This window comes from Ochotona curzoniae, unplaced genomic scaffold (assembly GCF_017591425.1).
Source record: "Ochotona curzoniae isolate NIBS_2020 unplaced genomic scaffold, NIBS_Ocur_1.0 contig_2321, whole genome shotgun sequence".
NCBI classification, from domain to species: domain Eukaryota; kingdom Metazoa; phylum Chordata; class Mammalia; order Lagomorpha; family Ochotonidae; genus Ochotona; species Ochotona curzoniae.
The window spans coordinates 16627808-16651327 of NW_024465421.1; the positions used below are offsets into that span (position 1 = coordinate 16627808).

General features: G+C 43.5%; 1 protein-coding gene across 2 annotated transcripts in view; it reads right to left on the reverse strand.

Moving 5' to 3' along the window:
* The window catches only part of MRTFB (myocardin related transcription factor B), a 208470-nt gene that overhangs the window by 27542 nt on the left and 157408 nt on the right, over nt 1-23520 (reverse strand). For both annotated transcript variants that reach the window (XM_040973302.1, XM_040973303.1), the window contains 5 exons: nt 12817-12882; nt 10802-10857; nt 9623-9698; nt 5182-5343; nt 3887-4065 (listed from right to left, as the gene is read on the reverse strand). In XM_040973302.1, coding sequence (XP_040829236.1) covers nt 3887-4065; nt 5182-5343; nt 9623-9698; nt 10802-10857; nt 12817-12882 — 539 coding nt within the window. The remainder of the gene's footprint in view (nt 1-3886; nt 4066-5181; nt 5344-9622; nt 9699-10801; nt 10858-12816; nt 12883-23520) is intronic.

Genomic DNA, 23520 nt, shown 5'->3' on the forward strand with positions numbered 1-23520 from the left:
CCCAACTGTGCAGGGAGTGAGTGGGAAGACTGGGCAAGGGTAAGTACACCCACCATGAAATTTTCTTTTTGGATGTGACTTTTTTCTTGAGCATGAATTCTGCTGGTTGGCACAGATCTCTGACTGATTTCCAGAACTTCTGCAGTTATTTTAGTCAGTCGGAAGTTTATTTAGCATTTGCATGGGAGCTCAAGAGCTTGGACCTTCCTACTCCTTTATCTAGTTGACAAGTGTTGCCCTTTAAAATGAGATTCTCCATCAATTGGGAGACAGTGTTAAGCATGTGAAACATTCATAAACTCTTAAAAGGTGAATATTTAGTGGTTCTAATTTTTGACAGTTCTATAATAACAACTGTGTATTTAATTAGAATAATGTTACAGCAATAAGGTGATCAGGTCACCATAATTCCTCTATTTGGGTGACAAATTAATGGGCAAATCAACTCAAAAATTTCCTTATAATATTGTGGACTGACTTTAGAAAATTCAGAGCCCACATCTTCCTTACATTAAAAATACCCTTCACTTTATAAAGCTGTCACTATTATCTGCTATAGCCTCCAAATTCAGCAGAATGTTTATCTGAAGTTTGCACCTCTGGTTAGTTCCTCACTTACAAACTCAGCTAAAGGGGCTGCATCTGGGTCTAACAGACACCTCTTTGGAACCCTGGCGTCCCACGTGTACGTGCCTGGGTTAGGTGCCAGCTGTGCTCCTGAGAGCAGTTTAGTCTCTGCTGCCCCCGTGGGAGACCATCATTAAGTTCCTGGCTTTGGCCTGGCCCACTGGCCACTGTGGGCATCTGAACAGTAAAGTAGCACATGGAAGCTCTTTTTATGTCTCTCTGCCTCTCAAATAAAAACAAAAATTAAACTTGAAGATGGAGAGCTTTAAGGACAAATTAAAACCCCTAATATTACATGTAATGTGGGGAAAAGAATGATCATCTTGTATACAGCAGGAATGATCACGAAGCATCCAACGGCAGATGCCTGAGGTGACAGAAATCCTGTGGTTTGGAAAGCTAAGGCTATGCTAATAGCCATCTGACATCCTGACCCACCCAGACAGAGGCACAGACCAAACAACTTCAACGGCTACGCACAACTGGTTTTTAATGGTATTCATTGCATACTTGGCATTCTTTTTAGCCCTATTTTTAAAGCTCAAATCAGAGTGCAGTAAGTATGTGAGAACCTACTGGAGCCTGGACTCCCTTCCTCCTGCTCAGACCCAGGACTTCAGGCGGGCGGGCCCCGAGCCTCGTGCCTCCCCTGGCAGGTCCAGTAAGGAGGGGAGGCCGCAGTCCTCCGGCCCCGTGAGGCTGACAGGAGAAGCCTGCCCTCCTGCTGCTCACACCACTGCATGTAAGCTGGGGCAGCTCTATTCACCAAAGGAAGCAGGATGGACTTGGCCAAGCTCCGCCAGCACCCCAGGTGCACCTGCTTTCCAGCTACATGACTCAGTGTTTACTGAGCACTGTCCGCAGCCAGGACCTGTTCTAGCTGCTGAAGCCTTACCAGGGGTCCTTCTCTGTCACAGGCTCACACTATAGCTGGAGTAACAAACTGATTTCATGTTATGAGTGCAGTGAAGAAATGCTAAAAACTGAGTTTATAAACAAGTAAGTTCTCGAATATGAACAACTGATATGGAGCCTTTTTGTAATCCCCAAACTTTCATACCTTGGTGGACTTGGGTAAAGTAGAAAAGTGCTAAATTCATTTTGTTAAAAAATTCTATGATGCCAGGGTCAAGTTCAGAAGATGTTTTAAGCCTGGCATCATAGAATTTTTGCAGCCATTTGGGAGATGAACCAGTGGGTGGAAGACTGCTGCTTTTTCCTTCTCTGTAAAAATCTGCCTTTCAGATAAAAAGTAAATCTTAAAAAACAGAAAGCTGGACTCAGTACCATGGCTCAGTGCTTTGCATGCGCTAGAATCCCATACAGACACCAGTTCGTTTCCTGGCTACCCTACTTCCCATCCAGCCTGGAAAAGCAGCAAACATATGGCTCGAGTCCTGGGGGTTCCTGCACCCACATGGGAGATTTACAAGAAACTCCTGGTTCCTGGTTTCAGATAGGCTGACCTTGGGCCATTGTAGCCAACTGGGGAGGGAGCCAGCAGATGAAGATTTCTGTCTCTCCTCCTCTCTGTAACCCTGCCTTTCAAATAGAAATAAATCTTCAAAAAAATTTGTTTTTCTCTTCACAGATTTGCTATACTACCGTAATGTTTCAATAGATTAAATTTTCCTGTGTCACTTGTTACAGAAATTTTTTTTAAAAATCTATGCTAAAATTCATATAGAGTCATAAGCGACCCAAGTCGCAAGAGAGTGCCACAGACCGCCTGGGAGGCCCACTGCCGACAGCTGCCGGCAGGGAGGTGGGGAAACCGGAACGCCTTTTCATCACTGTAAGTACCAAACAGTATGAGTGCTACAGAGAGCAAGTAAGACACGGAAATAGCATAGGATCTGATCATCTCACTTCTGGGTATGTATCTAAAAGAACTGAAAGCAAGGCCTTTAAGAGTTCTTTGAGTTCATAGCACCATTCTCTACAACATCTAAGAAGTGCAAGCAATACAAGTGTTCATCAATGAATGTATAAATAAAGCATGGTACACAGAACACTGTCTAGTCTTAACAGAATGAGGTCCTGGGGCCAGCACTGTGGAGCAGTGGGAAAGTCCCTATCTGCAGCGCCCCCCAATGGGCAGTTCCAGTTAATGTCCTGACTGATTCACTTTTTTTTTTCAGACTTAATTATTTCTGTTGGAAAGTCAGATATACAGAGAGGAGAGAGAGAGAGAGGAAGATCTTCCACCTGCCGATTCCCTCCCCAAGTGGTCACAATGACTGGAGCTGTGCCAATCCCAAGCCAGGAGCCAGGAGCTTCTTCCAGATCTCTCACATGGGTGCAGGATCCCAAGGCTTTGGGCCGTCCTTGACTGCTTTCCCAGGCCACAAGCAGGGAGCTGGATGGGAAGTGGGGCTGCTGGGATTAGAACCAGCGACCATATGGGATCCTGGTGCACTCAAGGCAAGGACTTCATTCGCTAAGCTACCACGCCGGGCCCCTGATTCACTTCTAATCCAACTCTGTGCTGACACCCCAGGAAAAGCAGCAGAAGATGGCTTAAGTGTTGGGCCCTGCTACCAATGGGAATGAAGCTTCTGGCTCCTAACTTTGCCCTGGCCCAGTCCCAGTCACTACATCATGTGCGTAGTGAACCCGTAGATGGAAGACCTTTCTATCTCACCCCTTCTCTCAGTAATTCTGACTCTCAAATAAACAAACCTTTAAAAGGGAACAGTATCCTGTCACATGCCATGACATGAATAAGGACATCACGCTAAGTCAAACAGCAATTCACAGGAAGACAAACACCACAGCAGTCCACTTGGATGAGGAATCTACAATACTCCATTGTCAGCAGAATGGGAGCTACCAGGGGCTGGGAGGATGTTTTAATGGAAACAGAATTTCAACTTTGCTGTGTTGAATCTTCCAGAGAGAAGTATATTACACAACACTGTAAATATACTTAACACAACTGAACCATATACTTTAAAATGGAGTCTATGCTTTTAAAAAGTGGATTTTACGGTATGTAAAATTGTATGTCAGTATGATACTATGTGAAGATTTTTTTAATGCAGTTATATAATCATAAAATTAAAATGCATAGAATGAGCAAAAATAATATATAAGAATCTGTTGAAAATATTCAACAATGACTGGCTTTTAGAGATTAAAAAACCCAATTCTGTTTTTTAGCACTATGAGTTTTTCCTTCTGGTAAAAATGTACTATGTTGATATATAGAAAATAAGGCACAGTTTGTGTTTTGGGGTGAAAGCCAGAAAGACAATACCTGGGCTGGCGTGCTTGCAGTCACAGAAGATGGCGAGTCGTTAACTTTTGGCTCACTGGGGGACGCGGCTGATCCCTGCGACTCCTGGCTGGCTGGTTGGTCCGGAGACAAGGCGTCACTGCTGTCTTCATCAAATGAGAAATCACCCTGAGTGTGGGGGAAGTCCTCCTTCCCAACACCTGAACAAAGAGGGGATTCTTAACTTAGGTTGTCCTTGGAATACCAGATGGGGTACCACAAACGAGACACTTTGTTTCCTACAAGAATTCAAGAAGCTGCTTCAAAACAACAGAAGAACATGAGGTGCTTCCTAGCGGAGGAATACATCACTGCTTATGATGCAAATGGAGGAGGGGGGCACCGGAAGTGGATCAAACTTTGGAATCTAACAGTTACAGGAAGGAGAGGGGACAGGAAGGGGTGTCTTCAGTGACACCAGGGGACACAAACACAGCCATCCAGAATGTGGTGCTCCACATTTGCCAGAGGACAAAACCAATCTGTTTCACCAACAAACAGGCAATAACGGACAAAACAGAGTGAGGGATGGGGCAGGGAAGCAGGACTACTCAACAGAGACACAGGCACCAGGGGGAGGCAAGTCCTGTCAGCCAGGTGGTAAAGAAGACACAGTACTGTGACTGGAAACCTGCTGAAGAATCCTACTTCAAGGAGCAGTCCAGCCAGACGACGATTCTTTGAGATTCAGTGGAATTAAGTAAGGGTGACTGTACTGCTTAGAATTTTTGACTACACATTGCCTACATTTTTACTAATGCAAAAAATGAACTCCTTGGGAGTCATGAAAACTAGCAGTCGTTAAAGTAGGATAATAACTTTTCAACATTGCTCACTGAGTAAGCTTTCTGCTAAAGCTTATGGCAGAAAGAGAAGCATCAGTACTAGGTTAGAAACGGATAAAATGGACAGGTCCCACCATTTTTAATGAATGTATAATATGCATCTGCTATTGGCCTATTTATCTTTCCCAGAGTGGGATAAAGATAATGAAAGATCTGCAACAACATTAAATAACAGAAACTAAACAGTACACTCAGCAAACATGATCATGAGAGCAGGATGTAAGATTGAAGCCTCCGCTGTGACCATATAACTGTTAGCTGGCAGATGTCAGGACACTTACACTCAAACAGAACCACAGGAAGGATGAATCTATTTCTAATTAACCCAGAAAATAAGACCCATGCCAAGTTACTGGCTTTTCAGTTGAATGGGTTTGATTTAAAACCTCCACGTTTCACCTTCTCCCAGAAAACAGTAAACTTGAGTCTTGCCTATAATCGCTTCCTTAACACTGGAGTCCACGGGAAGGATGTTTTTCTCCACCAGCTCCATGGGACCAGGTCTCTGAGCAATCTTTTCATTCAGGTCATCCGCTAGCCGAGCTCTTTTCAACTTCATCTGAGTAGCCTGTAGGGATGGCTCTGCAAATGTTTCTAAAAGAGGAAGCATAGTTTTAATCACTACGTGAACTGGCAATTTCAATTTCATAACGCCACTTCAGGTTGAATAACTGAATTTTAACTGGTTTAAATGCATCTGTGCACTCAATGCATTTCTAGAAAAAGAAAATGACTAAGAAAGCTGCAGCCCACACTTTATATTTCTTACTGCTGGACAGCTTTAGCTTGTCTATGCAAAAGGAACATCGACCTTTATTAATATGACTGTAAGCCAAATTGTGACGCAGCTACTGTTCATTTGTGGTAAGAGGTCCAATTCACATCCATCAGGTGGATGAACAAGACAAAGGAGAACCATGGCTCGTCAAGTTCACAGCTCTCATGTGGCTGTGCCGTGAAGTCCATGGGGAGAGCTCAACTCACATTCTTGGATTCATCCCCGTCTGAGTGAGAGTCAGTCACCATGATTACGACGACTATGTAACTTGGGTCTCGTAGGAACACTCAGTTACACAGGAATTAGCGTCCCTCTGGAGACACTGACTCACATCCACACACATGCACCAAGTTGGGACACAGTTTATGAAACTACTATAAATAGCTCAACTCATTCATTTGCCTTGTTCTGCTGATTACTCTGTTTTTGATCATTCTTCTTTTTCCCATTGTTCTAAATATCATTTACAATTCATTAAAAATGATGATGTGGCGGGTGTTGCTTCGAACCTGAGTTGAAAACTGCTTGCCTGTGGTCCTACAGCAGGGTCCTACAACTGGGCTCACTGCTGTTCTCCATTCCAAGGACAGGAGGACATGGCTGACACTTGCCACTTGAACCTGACTGTCCACAAACTAGTTCACTTCTGTTGCAACTGCTAACCGTAAATACATAATTTAACAAAACAAAGTTCCGACTTAGAAACCAAAGTTAAATTATGCTTTGGAAAGGCTTGACAAAGAAAAGAAGAAAAATCACTGTGAAATTAATTTGTGAAATTAATAACAATCTGGCAAAAAAGTTAAAAGTCATATGGTTTTAAACTCATATTGTGGTCCTAGCACAATGGCCTAGTGGCTAGATCCTCGCCTTGCATGTGTTGGGATTCCATATGAGCACCAGTTCAGCTCCCGGATGTTCCACTTCCCTTCCAGCTCCCTGCTTGTGGCCTGAGAAAGCAGGAATGGACAGGCCAAGCTCCTGAGACCCTGCATCAGCATGGGAGACCCAGAGGAGGCTCCTGGGTCCTGGCTCCTGGCTTTGGATCAGCTCAGCTCCAGCCGTTGTAGCCACTTGGGGAGTGAATCAGAGGATGAAAGATCGGTCATTCTTTCTGTAAATCTGCCTTTCCAATAAAAATAAATATTTTTTAAAAACTCGTATTTCAAGTGTCTGTAATTTTTCACTGCACCCTAAATAGAAATTGTAGCTGACGTAGGAGGGCACTGGCTGTGTCCTATGCAGAAGATGACGGGAACGCCATTCACTAAAGACCTACCGTAGCTAAAACAGTGTCAGATAACATGCACTTCCGCAAGTTACAACAGAAAGTGTGCCCGCCTCTTCTTCATGATTTTCCTTTATACCAACTGTGGTCTCAGTCTTTTCAGACAAAATAACCACACAGGAAGATGGCAGGGAATTATACCTTCATATAAAGCCCTTAGGTTCAAGGCTTTTGTTAAAGTCTAGGTAGGATAGCCTTCTATTGTTCGTCCTCTCCCTTGAACGTCATCCCAATGAGGGCAGTGGGAAGTCGGGAGAAAACACTCCCCAAATAAGTAGAGCCTGGCGCTCTGGCATGCTTTCATTTGTAATCATTCCCGTTCCCACAAGGTTGAGACTGGATTTTGGCTGCTGAAATACTGAAAAAATCTAGGCATTTGCCTGCCAAATATCTAATTCAATCAAAACTGTGTTAATGTTAGAGGGCAGATGGGGGTGATATTTTGAAAATGCTTGAAAATTAAAGATGATACATTCTTATTAAAAAAAAATCCCAACTTGAGACTAGATGTCCAAAAACAACACTTATGGTTCATTCTTAAACACCATTAGGTTTTAAATGTTGGGAAGCCCTTTTTAAAGTTAAGCAAATATGATTTATTTTGAAAAATTAAATGTATCTTCCATGATTATAAAATACAAATAATAAGGCCTGTTATAGTGAGAAGGCAAGTTGAGACAGACAGCACTGTTGCTACCTATCCCTGTTGGGTCAAACTCCTCTCGGGCACAGAAAGGTCTCTCTACCAGGCTACTTTCCGAGAGCTTGTTTCTCTGTAGTCACTTAACCCTGGCAGCTGGCAGCTGCTCCACCCTACCATGGGGGTTCTGGAAAAGCTTTTTATCCCGGTGGACTTCTGGAAACACAATCCAAAGCAGAGACAGACACACACGCCTCACTTCCCTCGAATCAGGAGGATGGTCACACGGCCATCAGTCCTAGAGAAGACCCTACTTGGAGTCACAAAGTGGAAATCAGAACCTGGAACTTACTGCCTTTTCTCTCTCACAGCAGCCTCTCTGCTCCCACGGACTGAATCATAATGTAATTCAGTTGTTCCTGCCTCTGTCACTGGAATGTGAGCTCTAGGCAGGCAGGCTTCCACCTGTCTGGCCTATATGACAGAGTCAGTGTCACTTCAAGAGGCCACTCTGGACATTTCTGAGCTTTAGGATATTATTCCTTTGAAATACCAAACAAATTCTAGCACTAACTCTAATTTTAACATTCGGTTCAGAGAGAACAAATCTTCCCTCTCTTGACAAGTGTCTTTACATGTCTGAGAAGCTTTGCGATTCCTTCTGAATTCTCTCAAGGCTTAACACACACACGACTATCATGGGATCCAGCTCCCAGTCTTGCTCAACAAATCAGTCAGAAAAGCCAAACACTCAGAGGGAATGTAACTCAGCAGTCTACGGTGGAGGCACTAGCTTTCCAGAATGTTTTGTCTTTAGAGAGAAAAAACATCGTGGTGTAGCATGCATGTGTTTAGTTAAGCATAGGATGGAACTGTGTCTACCTAACCACCATAAGTGATGAGGGTTAGGTCACTGGGGTAATTTGGTGAGGGGTTGGAGGTTGAGGTAGCTTATGATGGTAGTGGGAAATTGTGGAGAGCGGAGCCGCGCCTCAAAGATGGCGCTTGCTGACCATTGCTTCGTGGCACAAAGGTGGTAAACAGGTTTTGGGAAGTTACTAAGGATTGGGCTGAGCATGCAGGGAAGCTATGTGACCTAAGTCATGATTGGTGTGCTTACCACATGATGTGAGGAATTGTGTATGGATTGGTTTGTGTGATGTAAAAAGGTCTGGGTGAAAATTAGTTAATGAAGAGATTCTCCTAGGCGCGCTTCAAGGCTAGAGCTAGAGCTATCGCTATCACTTCAAGGCTATTGCTAGCTAGCACTAGGCTGCTTTTGCTTTACTGTAATAAATCTTACAAGTGCTGTAACTGCTTTCACTTTGACACAACACTTGAAGTCTTGACCAATAAACTTTTTTAAGAATCTTTACCGTATTGGGGTCTTGCTCGCGGGACGAGGGACCCCGATAGGAAATAAGCTGAATTGTTGTAGTAAGTGGCAACAAAGAGAAAATCTTGGGTGTGGTACTGCACCAGGTGGAAATGAATAAGGCTCAAGTTTCTGAAAATTTACAGTCAGACTTTTGGCTACTGTACCCTTGATGATTTATTGAGCGGGGTACAAAAATTGTCTTTCTTGATAAATAAATCCTCTGAAACAAAATACTATTTTCTAGAATAGTATGGTATAGGCACCTATGGTACCAGCTGGTGGGGAAAAGTCAGTCCATCAACCTTCTCCATTTAATTGACATAACATTTTAGCTTTGGGTCTTCATGTTGTTATGCACTTTGGAGGATGTCAGCCCGACGTGTAAAAAGTTATTAAAACAGGCGTATACATGGCCTAGCATAGTAGCCTAGCAGCTAAAGTCCTCGCCTTGCACGTGCCGGGATCCCACATGGGCACCATTTCTAATCCTGGCAGCCCTGCTTTTCATCCAGCTCCCTGCTTGTGGCCTGGGAAAGCAGTCAAGGACGGCCCAAAGCCTTGGGATCCTGCACCCATGTGAGAGATCTGGAAGAAGTTCCTGGCTCCTGGCTTGGGATTGGCACAGCTCCAGTCATTGTGACCACTTGGGGAGTGAATCAGCAGACAGAAGATCTTCCTCTCTGTATATCTGACTTTCCAATAAAGAAAAAATAGGAGTACACAGAAATGGTGGATTTTTCTCTTCTTTCTCGAGAAAATGTGCAATGTACACAGATAGAGAAGCTTTACCTTCTAAAATGTGCATCCTGACAAGTTCGGAGCGGTCTGGTCGACTCCGGATCTTGTGTTTCAGAAAGTTTTCGGTCTTGAAAAAAAAAAAAAGAATTAATATAAAACATTTACTTCTATTGTTGTCTTAAAGTTGTTTCAAGTACTCCATTTAAATAAAAGCTACATCCTTTTGGTCATGATTCTGGGAGGCACAATACAAATAAGTATACAGAGAATCTATAATCCAACATGATTTGATCTGCAGCTTTCAAAATCTCAAAATATACGTTGGTATAAAGTAGGCTTATTTTTTAATTTTAAAAGTTAGAAGTTCCTAATTTTGAAGATGAAGATTATTGGAGAGGCAATGAGACACACACAGAGCTCACCTCTGCTTGTTCACTAGAGCCCTAGCTATATCAAGCTTCTGATCCAACTTCCTACAAGTGCACTTGGGAGGCAGAAGATGGCCCAAGTATGTGGGCTCCAGTCATCCACCTGGGAGAACCAGATGGAGTTCCTGGCTTGTGGCTGGCCTAGCTGTTGTGGGCATTTGGGGAGTGAACCAGCAAATGGGACATCTCTCCCTCCCTGTCTTTCAAAGAAATGAACAAATAAATCTTAAAATCCTTAACATCTATTTCATGAATTGACAAGTTTGATAATATTTTCTGATTTAGGATTGCATTAAACTTTTAAAACAATATGATTTTGGGTCCGTGTGGTGGTACATGAAGCTGTTGCCTGAAGTGCCAAGCATCCCTTATGCGTGCTGCTTTGAGTCCTGGCTGCTCCGCTTCCAATCCACTTCCCTGCTGATGCACCTGGAGAGGTAGTCCAAGTGCTTGGGCACCGGACCCTAGGTGGGAGACCAGGATGAAGCTCCTGGTTTCAGCCTGTCTCAGTCCTGGCCTTTACAGCCATTTGGGGAGTCAGCCAACTGATGGAAGACTTTCTCTCTGTGGCATGTCTCTGCCTCTCTGTACTCTTTCAAATAAACAAATATCTAAAACACAAAACAATACTTGAAAGTCATGCATTGTTTGCAAACCTCCAGGATCAACCCCAGAATACAAACCCTGTGTGCCTTGTTTTCTGAAAACAGATGCTATTTTCTCTGTTATTTAGAAGTAAAATGGATACTTATACTTTAGCATAAAGGAGAAAAGTAGAACCTATTCAAGTGAAATGCCTTACTCTGGCTCGTTCCAAGCTTTTTATCTGTTCATGGAATGCCGCTGGGCTCTTCAAAGCTGTAGGGAGAAAATAAATAATTTTCAAAGTATAAACAGAGGAGTTCATACTTCAACCTCACACTACAGTATTTACCAGTGACAATTCTGTGAATTCAATTCTGCAAATCCATTACTTACTAGTCCCCTCAGGAGATTAGCTAATGTTAAAACCTTAAATGCTACAAAATTAAAATTCTGTATTTCACACACATCAGAGAACACCAAGTAGACACTATAGAGTTCGGCACACAGGGCAACACAGTAGCAGGCTAGTTCTGATCACTGCTGAGGCAAGTTCCCATTGCCCACCGGACTGTCTGATGCGGCCTTGGTAGGCTTTGCTCTCTCTGCCATGGAAGCCACTGGAAGGAACCCAATGTCCTCAGACTGACCTAACCTTGAGCACTAGCTTTCTCAGGGCTGACTACGGGCTTCCCTTTACTCTGCTGTCAATCATGGTTCTACTGCTGGTGATCTGAACAGCAACACTGCAAAAAAGCAGGGATTAGTTTTAGTGTAGGTGAAAGGATCAAAAAGTTACCTTGAAGGATGCCAGTTAACATGGGATTCAAATATAGAAATCTAAATTTTAGAATTTGTAATATTTCTACCATCTCACAATACAACTCATCTAAAGGACATGATGACTTTAACCTACTGTCAACAAATAAAATATTCTAGAATGTCAGTGTGAGGGTAAGGCATATGTACCAAAGCATTACCTACTACCATTATCAACTATTTGTACCAAATCTTTTTTGTAATACCCACACTTACACCATGGGTATTCAAAGGAGTTGTTGGGATCCAGGACTAGGCTCCAAGCTGGCACCTCAAAAATTGCCACCCAGCTTCTAGAGTGTCACTTTGAGTTTGGTACTGAAGGCGTACTAGAGACTCCTGTTAGCGCAGCCCACAGCCAGGTCGGGCATCCTGCCGTTAACACAGCTCTGAGAAGCAGACCAGAGCTGGCCTGACAGCAGCGACTTCCACGTCACCATGGGATTCCACTGGATTGACTGCTTCATTGCCAGGCACAGAGACAGACAAGTATGGCAGATTGTCCAGTTTATTTTTATTTTTTGTCTTGCTTTGTTTGCTATCATGTTAGATTTAAAATATTTAGGCACTCAAGAGTAGTCCAGAATAAAGTTTCATTGGGAAAAAGGTCTAAATATCTACTTGAGAAGAAAAATAGTTGCTAATCATAAACCAAGAAATGGTTTATGTAGGTAATGATTATTTTCTGAAGACTGGAAGGTACAAATTCATCCTATAATTTCTTCCTACTGTCATTAAGTCTGATATATTACATCTTAGAAAAATTAATTTTTGGACAACATCCAAATAATCCCAATGGCTTAAATAAAATAATCATACTTCCATTCTAAAATACAAAACCAAAGTTAGTGATCAGTGCACTCAAGAAGATAATCTGGACAAATATTCTAAGATTAGTCGTCTGAAAACAATGTCCCTTGAATATTCTGTGTATATTTAGGAAATACCTGTACTAGGGCCAGAAAAATTTTGTTAATTACAGATAAAGTATTTATCAGTCCTGTAAATACCTGATACAAACTCATACAGATCAGAGTACAGCAAAAAACTTGAATTAAATAAGATTAAAGTTTTGACTTTTCACCTGCTACTTTTACAAGTGAATGTCAGATTCACTAATTGTGTAATAATTCAATTATTTGTAAACTAAAACACATGCTAGATTTTGAAGAACAGATGCTAGCCTCATTACAATGCTTTATGAATATTCTTTGTATAATATAAAAATTTAAGTCTATTTTTAAATCCACATCTGGTTTTTAACATGCGTTCTAAATTCTCTGCTTAGGCTGACCAAACCAATGCCTGGTTCTTACTGAACTCACTAGGAGGAGTAAACTCCAGGTCAGTAAGAGGACACAGTTGACAGCACTGTGGGGTACAGATCCTTGGCCACGCCCGCCCCAGCACACTCACGTGGCATGATGCCCTGGTCCACGAGCTGCTCTCTTGTCCTCCTCTGCTGCAGCCTTAGCTGGAGCACTGTCAACAGAAAGAAGCACGCTGGAGTTTAGTGGCAACTAGGGGACCAACTTTCGTGATCCCAGAAGGAATAAAATGAAGCTTCAGTAAACTTCTGTTTCAGAACAGAGCAAGGGTACCGACTTGTGAGAAGAACACAATCTCTTAATCCTGCCTGTTTGGTGAATCCTAAAGATTATTCAGATTAAACCTCAATTTGATGGCGAAGGCTAGGCATTTCTTAAATACATTCACAGAATCTGAAATTCAATAAACCTCTGTGCAATTATTGAAGCTAATCTCATCCTACAAGTTCCAAGAAAGCCACAGATCCACAACCACCTTAATAAGCACTGTAAATTATTAGATGGCAAAAAAACATATGTCACAGAATGTGGACATCTAGTTTGCCAAATTTAACCAAATTATTTTTTTCCCCTAGATTTCTCAAGCTGATTTATTTCGTAGCATTTACAAGCATATGCCTGCATCTGGAAAATGAGCCGATTTCAAAAGGGAGGTTCAAAAGGGAGGAACATACAGAGTGAATCTGAAAAATCCTTTTCTTGGCTTGCCTTATTTTTAACTTTGTTTCTACTTTGGTTTTTGTTTCAAAGTACAGATGGAAACTAAGGTTCAAGTGAATAAGGTCAAGGCTCACAAATAGCTTAAAAACAAAGATGACCTCTCATGTTTCTTAGTGCGGGAACAAGAGGCAGTTGTTCCCCTCTGAGGATGAGGAGCAGAACCTGCAGCGCTGCCATGCCTCGTGTCTGACATGGGCCATGGTAACCACAACCAGGGCACAGTGTTACACACACAGGTCTAAGTCACAAGATGGTTTTTAAACTCATGTGTTGTCTTCGGCAGACATGAATGTTATTGCTTACAGGCTATCAAAACAATGGCTTCAGGTTTTTGTTTGGGGGGGGGGGCTCACAGGATCACAAAGCTTCACTGATGATCTGTATAGAACCAAAGCAAATGACATAATGGTCCTGTTACAAAAAACCCCATGACAATTGAATACAGTGAAAAACGTGGGCTTTTCTGACATGAGGATGCTCTGAGATCCTCTGCATTATCTAACACAACGCTCTCTTCCCTGTGACTTTTGGGTGACTGAGGACAGCAGGTTCTCATTGGTCTTCACAGGGAACAAAATAAGCTAGGAGCTGTGGACCCAACAGCACCTGCATGCTTGCACACACTAGCACTCTCCGGGAATGCTGAAGGTAATGCCCGCCTACATTTACAATGGTCATGCTCAAGTGGCAGAATGCCAGGAAAAGGAACACTGAGAGCAGAAACTGTCCTGCTCGAAGCGTGACACTCCTGGAACACGATGTTCTGCGGCTGCTAGTTTTCTTCAAGGGATCCGAAAAAAGGGAGTAAAAGAAAAGGTAATGGAAATATAAACAATCTTGGCTTTATGTTTAAAATAAACCAAATCAAATCAAAAGCAGTACCACACATACTTGTGAGACATATGCACCAAACACATTTTGAGGTTGAATGACACCTTTGAATGAGATATGTGTTTGCAACAACCTGATTTGCAAAGCACACACTAATGACAGCAGCTCACTGCGCTTGCAAACATCTCCTGATTGCATGTTGGTCTTCTCAGGCCTTTCCCCCAGTTCAGCAGACGAATCCCTATGACCAGAAATCACACTTTCATGCCAATTTGCAAAGTCACCTGCTACAATGAAGGAACAGAATGTCACTCTGATCTGTTTCTAGTCCACTGCGATTTTCCACTCCTCTTAAACCAACTCGAGGTTAAACAAGTGAATTCTACCTGGACACTGTGTACCTGGAGTGAGCCTCCACTCCCACAGGTGAAAGGCTGCAACACACCAGTCACCAATACAGGCCACCAGTCAGATGCCAGTTACCAATATGGGCTGCCCACGCTAGTAAGCTGGCAGATCCCCATAAAGTCCTCCTCAGGTTCACAAATTCACTACCATGGCTTCACAGGACTCAGGAAAGCACTTTACTTACTATTGCTGCTTTATTATAAAGGACACGATTGAGAAATAGCCAAATGGAAGAGGTACAGCGGGCAAGTTGTGGAGCATCCATGCCCCTTACAGCAGTCACCCTCCTTCTGACCAGGCCTTGGTCTGCTGGGTGATCGACTTCCAGCTTCCACTCATCTCATGAGCAGATAAAAAGCACTGCTAAATTCCTGGAAATTCCAAGCATTTAGAAAGAAACTCTTGCATCAGGAACTAAAGACTAAGAAGAAATAACAGAACATGCTCTTGTCACTCAGCTGCTTGGGGAAGTGTAAATACTTTCTGAATGCTGTGCAAGGAACAAAGGCACAATACATGGTTCTGACAAACAATAATCATAGACACTAACTGTGAGTGGCTGTGTTTTCACTTGTGTTTTTCATCTACTCTTCTGTATGCCCAAACCAGTAGATAACCAAGCTGACCAGATTTCATTCTGCAGCTGCACACCAGAGAAGCCCAGTCTGGCCCTCCTGGTCTGGTGGCACAGCTGCCTACAAATCCAGCCTTCCTGGCAACAGCCTCATGTCTGAACACTAACCCCCCAAATCATCCTCCTGATGCTCGGCTGAGTAGATGGATTGTTATTGGGCTAGTGCAACAGTCTCCATTTCCATCAGCAAGTTGGCTAACACCCAGGATCCTGCAAACAACCGCACAGAGCACAGGGAAAGCCACTGAGTCCTCAGGTGGGAAGCACAGGGACTGAGTATCTGTACCCTTTCAGACATAAGTAGTAGCAGTGAAACGGAATTCATGTTATAATTACTCACATTTGCACCTAGATGATATGTTACTACATTAATCTCTTCTGTTTTTGTCTAGGTATAACTCTCCATTTTCTGCCTCTACACACTATAATCATACTGTACATATGAAGCATTTTTATTATTTTTATGAGTATTTTGCAAAATTTATTTACCACTTAGCCTGTTTTGGATGTTTGCAAACATAATACTGCTGTGATGAAATTTTCATATGTAACAGAATCTAAATTCCTGGAAAGAAGAATATCCCTAAGGGATTTAGATTAGACATGGACAAAAAAGCAAAAAGGCCATTTTTCCCTTGTAACAGCCATCTTTTGAAATAATGGATATCTTAGAACATGAGTAAATATGGTTTTACATCCAATTCATTTAGAAAAAAAAAACTATCAAATTCTTCCACGATGATTTCTTGTTATCCAATGAAACTATAATCATAGTTCCCTATTCCATTTCAACAAACAAAAATGCATATAATTTTGAAAATTTTACTTAATGCTGATTCCTTATCACAAGAGATAAAAATGTTATATCAATGGAAATGTTGTGGGTTTTATTTTTATGCAAGTAAATATTTGATTTTAACCAGAATTCTACAAGTTTAAAAATAGATCCAATGATAAGCTGGTGCTGTAGTGTAGCAAGGAAAGTTGCCTCCTGCAGTGCAGGCACCCCATATGGTTGCTGGTTTGAGTCCTGACCACTCCACTTCTGATTTAGCTCCCTACTAATGTGCTCTGGAAAGCAGCAGAGGACGGCTCATGTGCCTGGGCTCCTGCACTCACAAAGGAGAACTTTCCAGGGCTCCTGGGGCCTAACTTCAGACAGGGCCAGCTCCACCCTGTTGCCATTGGGGGAGTGAACCAGTAGAAGCAAGAGCCGTCTCTCCCTCTCTGTGTAACTCTGCCTTTCAATAAAAAACATTTTTTAAAAAAGAAATTGTATTCTTGGGCCTGGTGTGGTAGCCTATCAGCTAAAGTCCTCGCCTTGAATGCGCTGGGATCCCATATGGGCACTGGTTCTAATCCCAGCAGCTTCACTTCCCATCCAGCTCCCTGCTTGTGGTCTGGGAAAGCAGTCGAGGGTGGCCCAAAGCCTTGGGACCCTGCACCCGCGTGGGAGACCTGGAGTTAGTTTCTGGCTCCTGGCTTGGGATGGGTGCAGCACCAGCCGTTGCAGCTGCTTGGGGAGTGAATCATCAGATGGAAGATCTTCCTCTCTGTCACTCCTCCTCTTTGTATATTTGCCTTTCCAATAAAAATAAATGAATCTTAAAAAAATTATATTCTTTGCACCACAAATAGTTTATGTGCCAAGAAAGTATCTTCTTTTAGTTTCTTTCCTTGGCTTCTAAAATGGCCAAACATGCTTCCAGATAAAAATTTTATAATCAGTTTCCAGTGTAAAAACCTTAAAATACAATAACTTCTACATAATACTTATATTCCAAACACTCCAATCCAAAATTGTCAGCTACTTTTCAAAGATAGTGTATCTATTCTCTTCTATGTAACAAAATTTGAAATGTTTCTTTAATGATATAATTAAAGCGCTATTGACTCTACCGAAAGAAATAAAACACACCCACAATTGTGCAGTTTTTAATAAAAGACAGCAGTTTCACATGAGGGGAAGAAGCTAAAACAAAGCACAGCTTTGGCTCAGGAAGTCAGCAAGGGGACACCTGGGGGCCGTATGCTACGCAGACTGGGCAGAAGCGATCGTTTCTGGGAAACAGAATGGCAAGCAGCCGTGGTCTTGGACGTTCTTTATAAATAGCCAGATTTCAGTTATGAGGAGCCAAGGCGAGCAGACTGAGGAGAGAGGACTTTGTGTATTCCTTCATTACAGGATGGACAGAATAAACTGCACAACCATGAGGGATAAGAAAAAAGATAACAGAAATGCAAAACTTGAGCAGTCATGCGGCCAGGTGAATCTAAGGAGAAAACAAAGATGGAGGTCGCAGAATACTCTACAACTTAGTGTGTTGGCCAGACCAAAGGGCAGAGCCTGGCTTCAATTATTTGTCAAACATACCTGCAAGTATTAGAATGAAACGGCTGGACTTTGGCAAACACTTGCTGTGTATTACTGCTTAGCTAGCACTAAATCAGGGGGCAACAGGGCAACAGAAAGCCAGCATCCTCTTGTATCTTTTGTGTTTGGATACAGGATGGATTAATTAGCTTCTATTCAATCCTTGTTCTACTCAGTGGCAGTTTAGAGTTAGAACTGTATTTGTTGAAGCAGGGAGGACAAACCACATTAAAAAAAAATTACATTGAAAGGGCAAAAGACTGGTGAACCGTTACTCCTCCTTAAAAATCAGTGGTGGTGGGCACTGTTACTGTCATGACTACCCTTACTGCACACACTCAGTAAAGACAGCCACTTTCCTTTCCCTAAATATAGGACCATAAGGACAGAGACTCACAGATTGACCTCTGTGAACTGCTTATTTTGCAGGCAAAGGGGAACAGGTTCTACCCTGGGGTTTCCTTCTGATCCTGGAACTCAGAAAGAGACCACTGCCTACCCTAATGCAATGACTTAGGAAAGCATGTTTCACAATCTTCTGTCTTTAAAGTGAAATGTACAAGCACAAGGTGTACTTTGATTATATATTTGTAGGTTACTTTTCTAATGATTTAATTTAAAACTTTGACGGGGTCATTTTGCTATCCCAATGGTTGCAGCAACCATAGTTACAAGGTGACTTTCCTATTGTTTTGTGTTTCTCTAGGACACACAGCATCATGCTTGCAGAAACACTGATTACCTCCTTTTATCTATGGGCACGAAATGCTGAAATATAAAATCAGTGAGCATCAAGGGAATGTACGCCACCCAAAGCGTTAGCAAGAGGGATCGAGTAGCACTTTTGAAAGGGACAGTGGTCAGAAACTCAGGTCAGTTTTGTCCTCTAATTCACACATTTATTTATAGATCTGGTGTTCCAGGATAGAAACCTGGGGCATAAGGCTTAATATTTTCCTCAACCCCAACTCAATCCTGTGTGTTTACAGATTGGACCTTGAGCTTGAAGGAGAAAGAGTTGGCTTTCTGGGTTTCAAGCTTAGGCACCTGGCTGGATGACTGATGATTGAATTTGAAGTGGAGATGGTGCAACAACCACTTGCTCTATGAGCCCAGACTGCCAGCAGGTACGTCTTGGCAGGAAATTGGGATTTAGAAGTGTTCTGAGGCAGAGAACACATAGAGGGCAAAAGAAGCCAGCACTAAGAGGCCAGACCTCTCAAAGCCAACAATTAAAAGGTCATGTCAAGTCACAGCAAAGAAGGGAGCAATGCAAAGGAAGCCGTGTGCAGAGGTGCTTCTGACGGAGGCATGTGAGCCACTGGACAAGTGCTGTCTCAGCACACAGAAGAGCCGCTTGGGCAGGTTGAAGACTGGAGGTTAAGGAGTAAAGGAGGGGGAAGGCAGACAGTGGCAACATGCTTTCCAGGCAGTGCTCAGCAGGGCCAACACTTAGGCATATTTATAACAGACCAAGAGGCAGAGAAGGTGAAGAGAGGGAGAGAAGGAAGGAAGGAGAGGGAGCGAATGGACAAGAGAGCAGAGGCAGCAGCTTCTCAGGCCGTTTAAAGCAGATTCTGTCCTTCCTCCAGCACAGCACTCGGGCAGGGAGGAGCAGATCCCGCTGCAGGGAGTTCCACAGCGTTGGTCTGGGAGGTCCCAGCTGTGCCGAGATGATGGTTTGAGTTTCCTCAGAGAACAAAAGGAAAGGTCATCTGTTTAAAGGGGGATGAAGGGAAAGTCGGTGTTGAGGCCAAAGAAACTGGAAACATCATTGCAGACTGACGAGAGAGCAGAGCACGGGGCAGGGAAAGAGAAATGTGGCAATTACTGAAACTTCTGAAGGGTTCCACGCCACAAAGGCTACAGCCTTGGGGCCAAAGAAGTCAGTCAAGAAACTGCTGGGCCAATCATTCACTGGCTCTACATGACATTAGTTTTATTAGGGAAAAATACTAAGATACAAAATCAGAGCATTTGGTCGTTCTTTCCAAAGCTCCTCCTCAAAATTTCAGTCACCAGGAACTGCAGCCTCAACCCATTCCTAGATGACAAGAGAAGGACTGAAAACAGGCACACACTTGTCCCTGGCAACAGTATTCACACAGCCAGAAGACAGAAGCTGCTCAGCTATCAGATCAGTGCAGTGCAGTAACACAAGGGAATATTATTAAGTCACAAAAAGGCATTACTTGTTGACCTCCACTTACAACATGGAGGACCCAGAAAAACATCATGCTATGTGAAACAGGCCAGACCCCAAAGGCCTGAGCAGGAAGGACAAGGGGTCACTGATGACCTGCTACATCACCTTTTGGGGTGACGAAAACGCTCTGGAACTAGAAAAAGGCAGTGGCTGTACAACACCATGAATATACAAAGCACCACAGAATTTAGCGCTTTAAATGGTTCATCTTATGCTGTACGAATTTTACTTCAATAATCAAAAAGACAACACAGCATGGGCCCGGCGCGGTGGCGCAAGTGGTTAAAGGTCCTCGCCTTGCACGCCCGGGATCCCATATGGGTGCCGGTTCTAATCCCGGCAGCCCCGCTTCCCTTCCAGCTCCCTGCCTGTGGCCTGGGAAAGCAGTCGAGGACGGCCCAAGGCTTTGGGACCCTGCACCCGCGTGGGAGACCCGGAAGAGGCTCCTGGCTTCGGATCGGCATAGTATTGGCCCGTTGCGCTCACTTGGGGAGTGAATCATCGGACGGAAGATCTTCCTCTCTGTCTCTCCTCTCTGTATATCCGCCTTTCCAATGAAAAAATAATAAAAATAAATCTTAAAAAAAAAGACAACACAGCAGAATTTTCATAAATTAATTTCTTTACAATCAAATTTCAGCTTTTTTTTCACCCCCCCCCCACCAGCTGGTTTCATCATCAAATCCCACCAACAGTTAATAGTGACTCGATCTTTTAATTGTCAGGCAAGTAGTTAACAGCTACATCACACTGAATTCTAGGTGTTTTCTGGCTTCCTTTTCCTCCAGTATATTCCATTCTTATATTTTTTTTAGCATCTTCCATAATGCTTAGCAAATACAGAAGTTCAATAAACACTCCTCAGTTAATTTTACATGGTATAGAGTTAAAACCAAATTATTATTTTCTAAAAGAGAATACTACATCTACAATTAAACAGCTGTGGCCAGCAATGTGGCACAGGAGGGTGAGCCAGGGATGTGGCCCCAGTTTAAGTCCCAGTTGCTCCACTCCCTGCTCATGTGCCAGGTACTTGGGCTGCCTGGGTCAGCACAGCCGTCTGGGAGACCCAGACTGAGTTCTAGGCTCCTGGCTTTGGCCTGGCCTTCCAGCCATTTGGAGAGTGAAACCAACCAACCAAAGAAGAAGAACAGATTTCCTCCTTAAAAACAAAATAAATTACAAACAAGTAATTATCATAGCACAAAATCAATACCATTTGACCTCATGGTATGAATTTGGAATTTGGTGTTCTGAACTGATATTAGGATTAGGAACTGAAGGCAAGCTGTGACAAAAATCACTTAAATATCTTACATATGAGAAAATGTAGCAATCAAAGACCACAGAACTTTAGTTATGTTTTCAAAATAAGGTGACTGCAAACAATTAAAAAAATAAATAATAAAAAAATAACACAGAAGGCAGAGAGGCCTTGGGCGAGCAGCGCTACCTGCCTGAGTTCCTGTCTGAAGCAAAGCCAAGCGACTGCAGCCTGTGCACTCCCCATCACCCGGCCTCACATGCAGCAGACACCAAGCAGCACCTTCATCAGGAACTCCTACATCTGACTACTTCATGGCTAAAAAAGGAGCAACAACAAATTAAAAAAAAAAAACTGTGCAAAATTAGTGCTAGAAAAGTTAGGCTGTAGGCTAAGCTGGAAACACCGTCTCTCATGGCAGTGTAAGAATGCCCAATGTGTCCTAAGCACATCAGGGCACACAATTTTAAACCCCTGACCTTTGGTCATGAGGAGGGTCCACAATCTAGATGTCAGCATGCCCCCACCCCCCCCCCGCCCACTACTAGAAACTGAGGGGAAAAAATCAGTAAAACCAAATCTCCAAGGGGACTGTCAGTACACCAGGCAAGCACTCCGGACTTCCTGCACTAATATGCAACGTGGGGCCAGGAAGACAATGCTTTCGACACTCAGCCTTGGAATATTACAGGAGCTCTGAGAACTCTGTACTTGGCTGTGGCTTCTGTTGCTATGGAAACAGACTGCTAAAAACAGAGCATGTTGCTTTAAACTGATCATACCTTCACAAAAATTCCCTTCTCTGTCAAAAGTTGGAATGAATTTAAAGTGCATCTCTCATACTACAACAACAGGAAGCCAAATCAGAGGCTTGGACAGAGTGGCAGAGACAAGCTGGTCTGTGGTGGACAAACATATGAGCACACACACATTTAACAAAGTCTCCTGCGGATAATCAGCAGTGGCAACAAAGTACACAATGGGCCAAGTCAAAGTACAACAAAAGTAAGGGCCTCCAGAGGCCGAGAGCTCCATGCTGCCTGGGAGCTGCAATGCAGAGGTCACAACAATGTCCCATTCTCCTTCCAACCACTCTGACCTGCAGGACATGCTGGGGCTCCCCAGAACTTCCACATGTTTTTTTCTTACCTATGTGATTCCAAAAGAAGTTATTATTTATTTTTCACTTTTGGGGGAAACGTTTTATAGCCCACCACGACAGAATGTTCCTCTATGGGAAAATTCTGTTTTCCAATCCCTCCGTAATGGGAAAACATATATTGCATGTAAGATTCCGACACGTAATACAAATTCCTGCGGTGGGTTCTCTAAATACAGTTAGAAGTAACAGGAGGTTATTGTTTACCTCCATTTTTTCCCCACAATAGTAAGCACATGCTCTCCTGGGTCACTTGATCCAGGCTTAATAACTTACATTTTCTACCTACCCATTTTATGGGCTCAGAAATGGGGCACACATATTTGTACATACACTTGTACACACACCTTTTGTGCAACTTGTCTACTGATACAGGTAACACAGAACTGTCACAATTAGTATCACAGCAACTGTGCATGGCGGCGCAGTCAGCACGGTACCAGTCAGCCCTAAGTATCTATCCTGCCGCACAGAGCATCAAGTCGTAGGACAATGCTGTGTTTTCTAAATGTGCAGTGTTTAGACTCTAAGGTGGCTCTACCCTTTGAATTCAATACCCAAAATACGGGGTGACTCCAGCACGCCAGAGCCGACAGCTCCAGTAACTCTCTGGATGAGAACTGCATTTGCTGACCATCAGGGATGAAAGGCTCAAACTGCTCTGGGAAGTGGCAGGCAGTTCCCACTGCAGTCCTGCACCTGTGCTTTGCATGGTGGTTCTGATGGACCCTACCATTCTTCCTTCAGGCAATGCTCAGCCAACCGTGGCAGCCCAGGCACAACACCCTGAATAAGCTCTCAGCAGTGCAAGCCCTGGGCTGCTGGCTGGGCACGAGACAACCTCTCCACAGGGGAAGGGAAAAACCACTGGAAGGCATGCATGGATCACTCTGTCCATGGCCTGTCATGGCCTGTCGGGCTCTGTGGCAAGGGGCTCAGGTGGACAGGCAAGGTGGCAGGAGAGGTGTGGTGATGGAGAAAACTGTGAGGTGAAGGTGAGTGTGGACATGCCGTGGAGACACAGACAGAGCTTCTAGCATGCGCATCTGGATCTGATACCAGGCACACTGGAAACCTGAAGGTGGGAGTGGTGGCCCGGCTGAGGAAGACTGCAGGACTCCTTGAGCTCAGCGGGAGCGAGGAGGGGACCAGGGACTGGTGGCATAGTCTCCGCAGGTGCAGATTCCCGTGGGCAC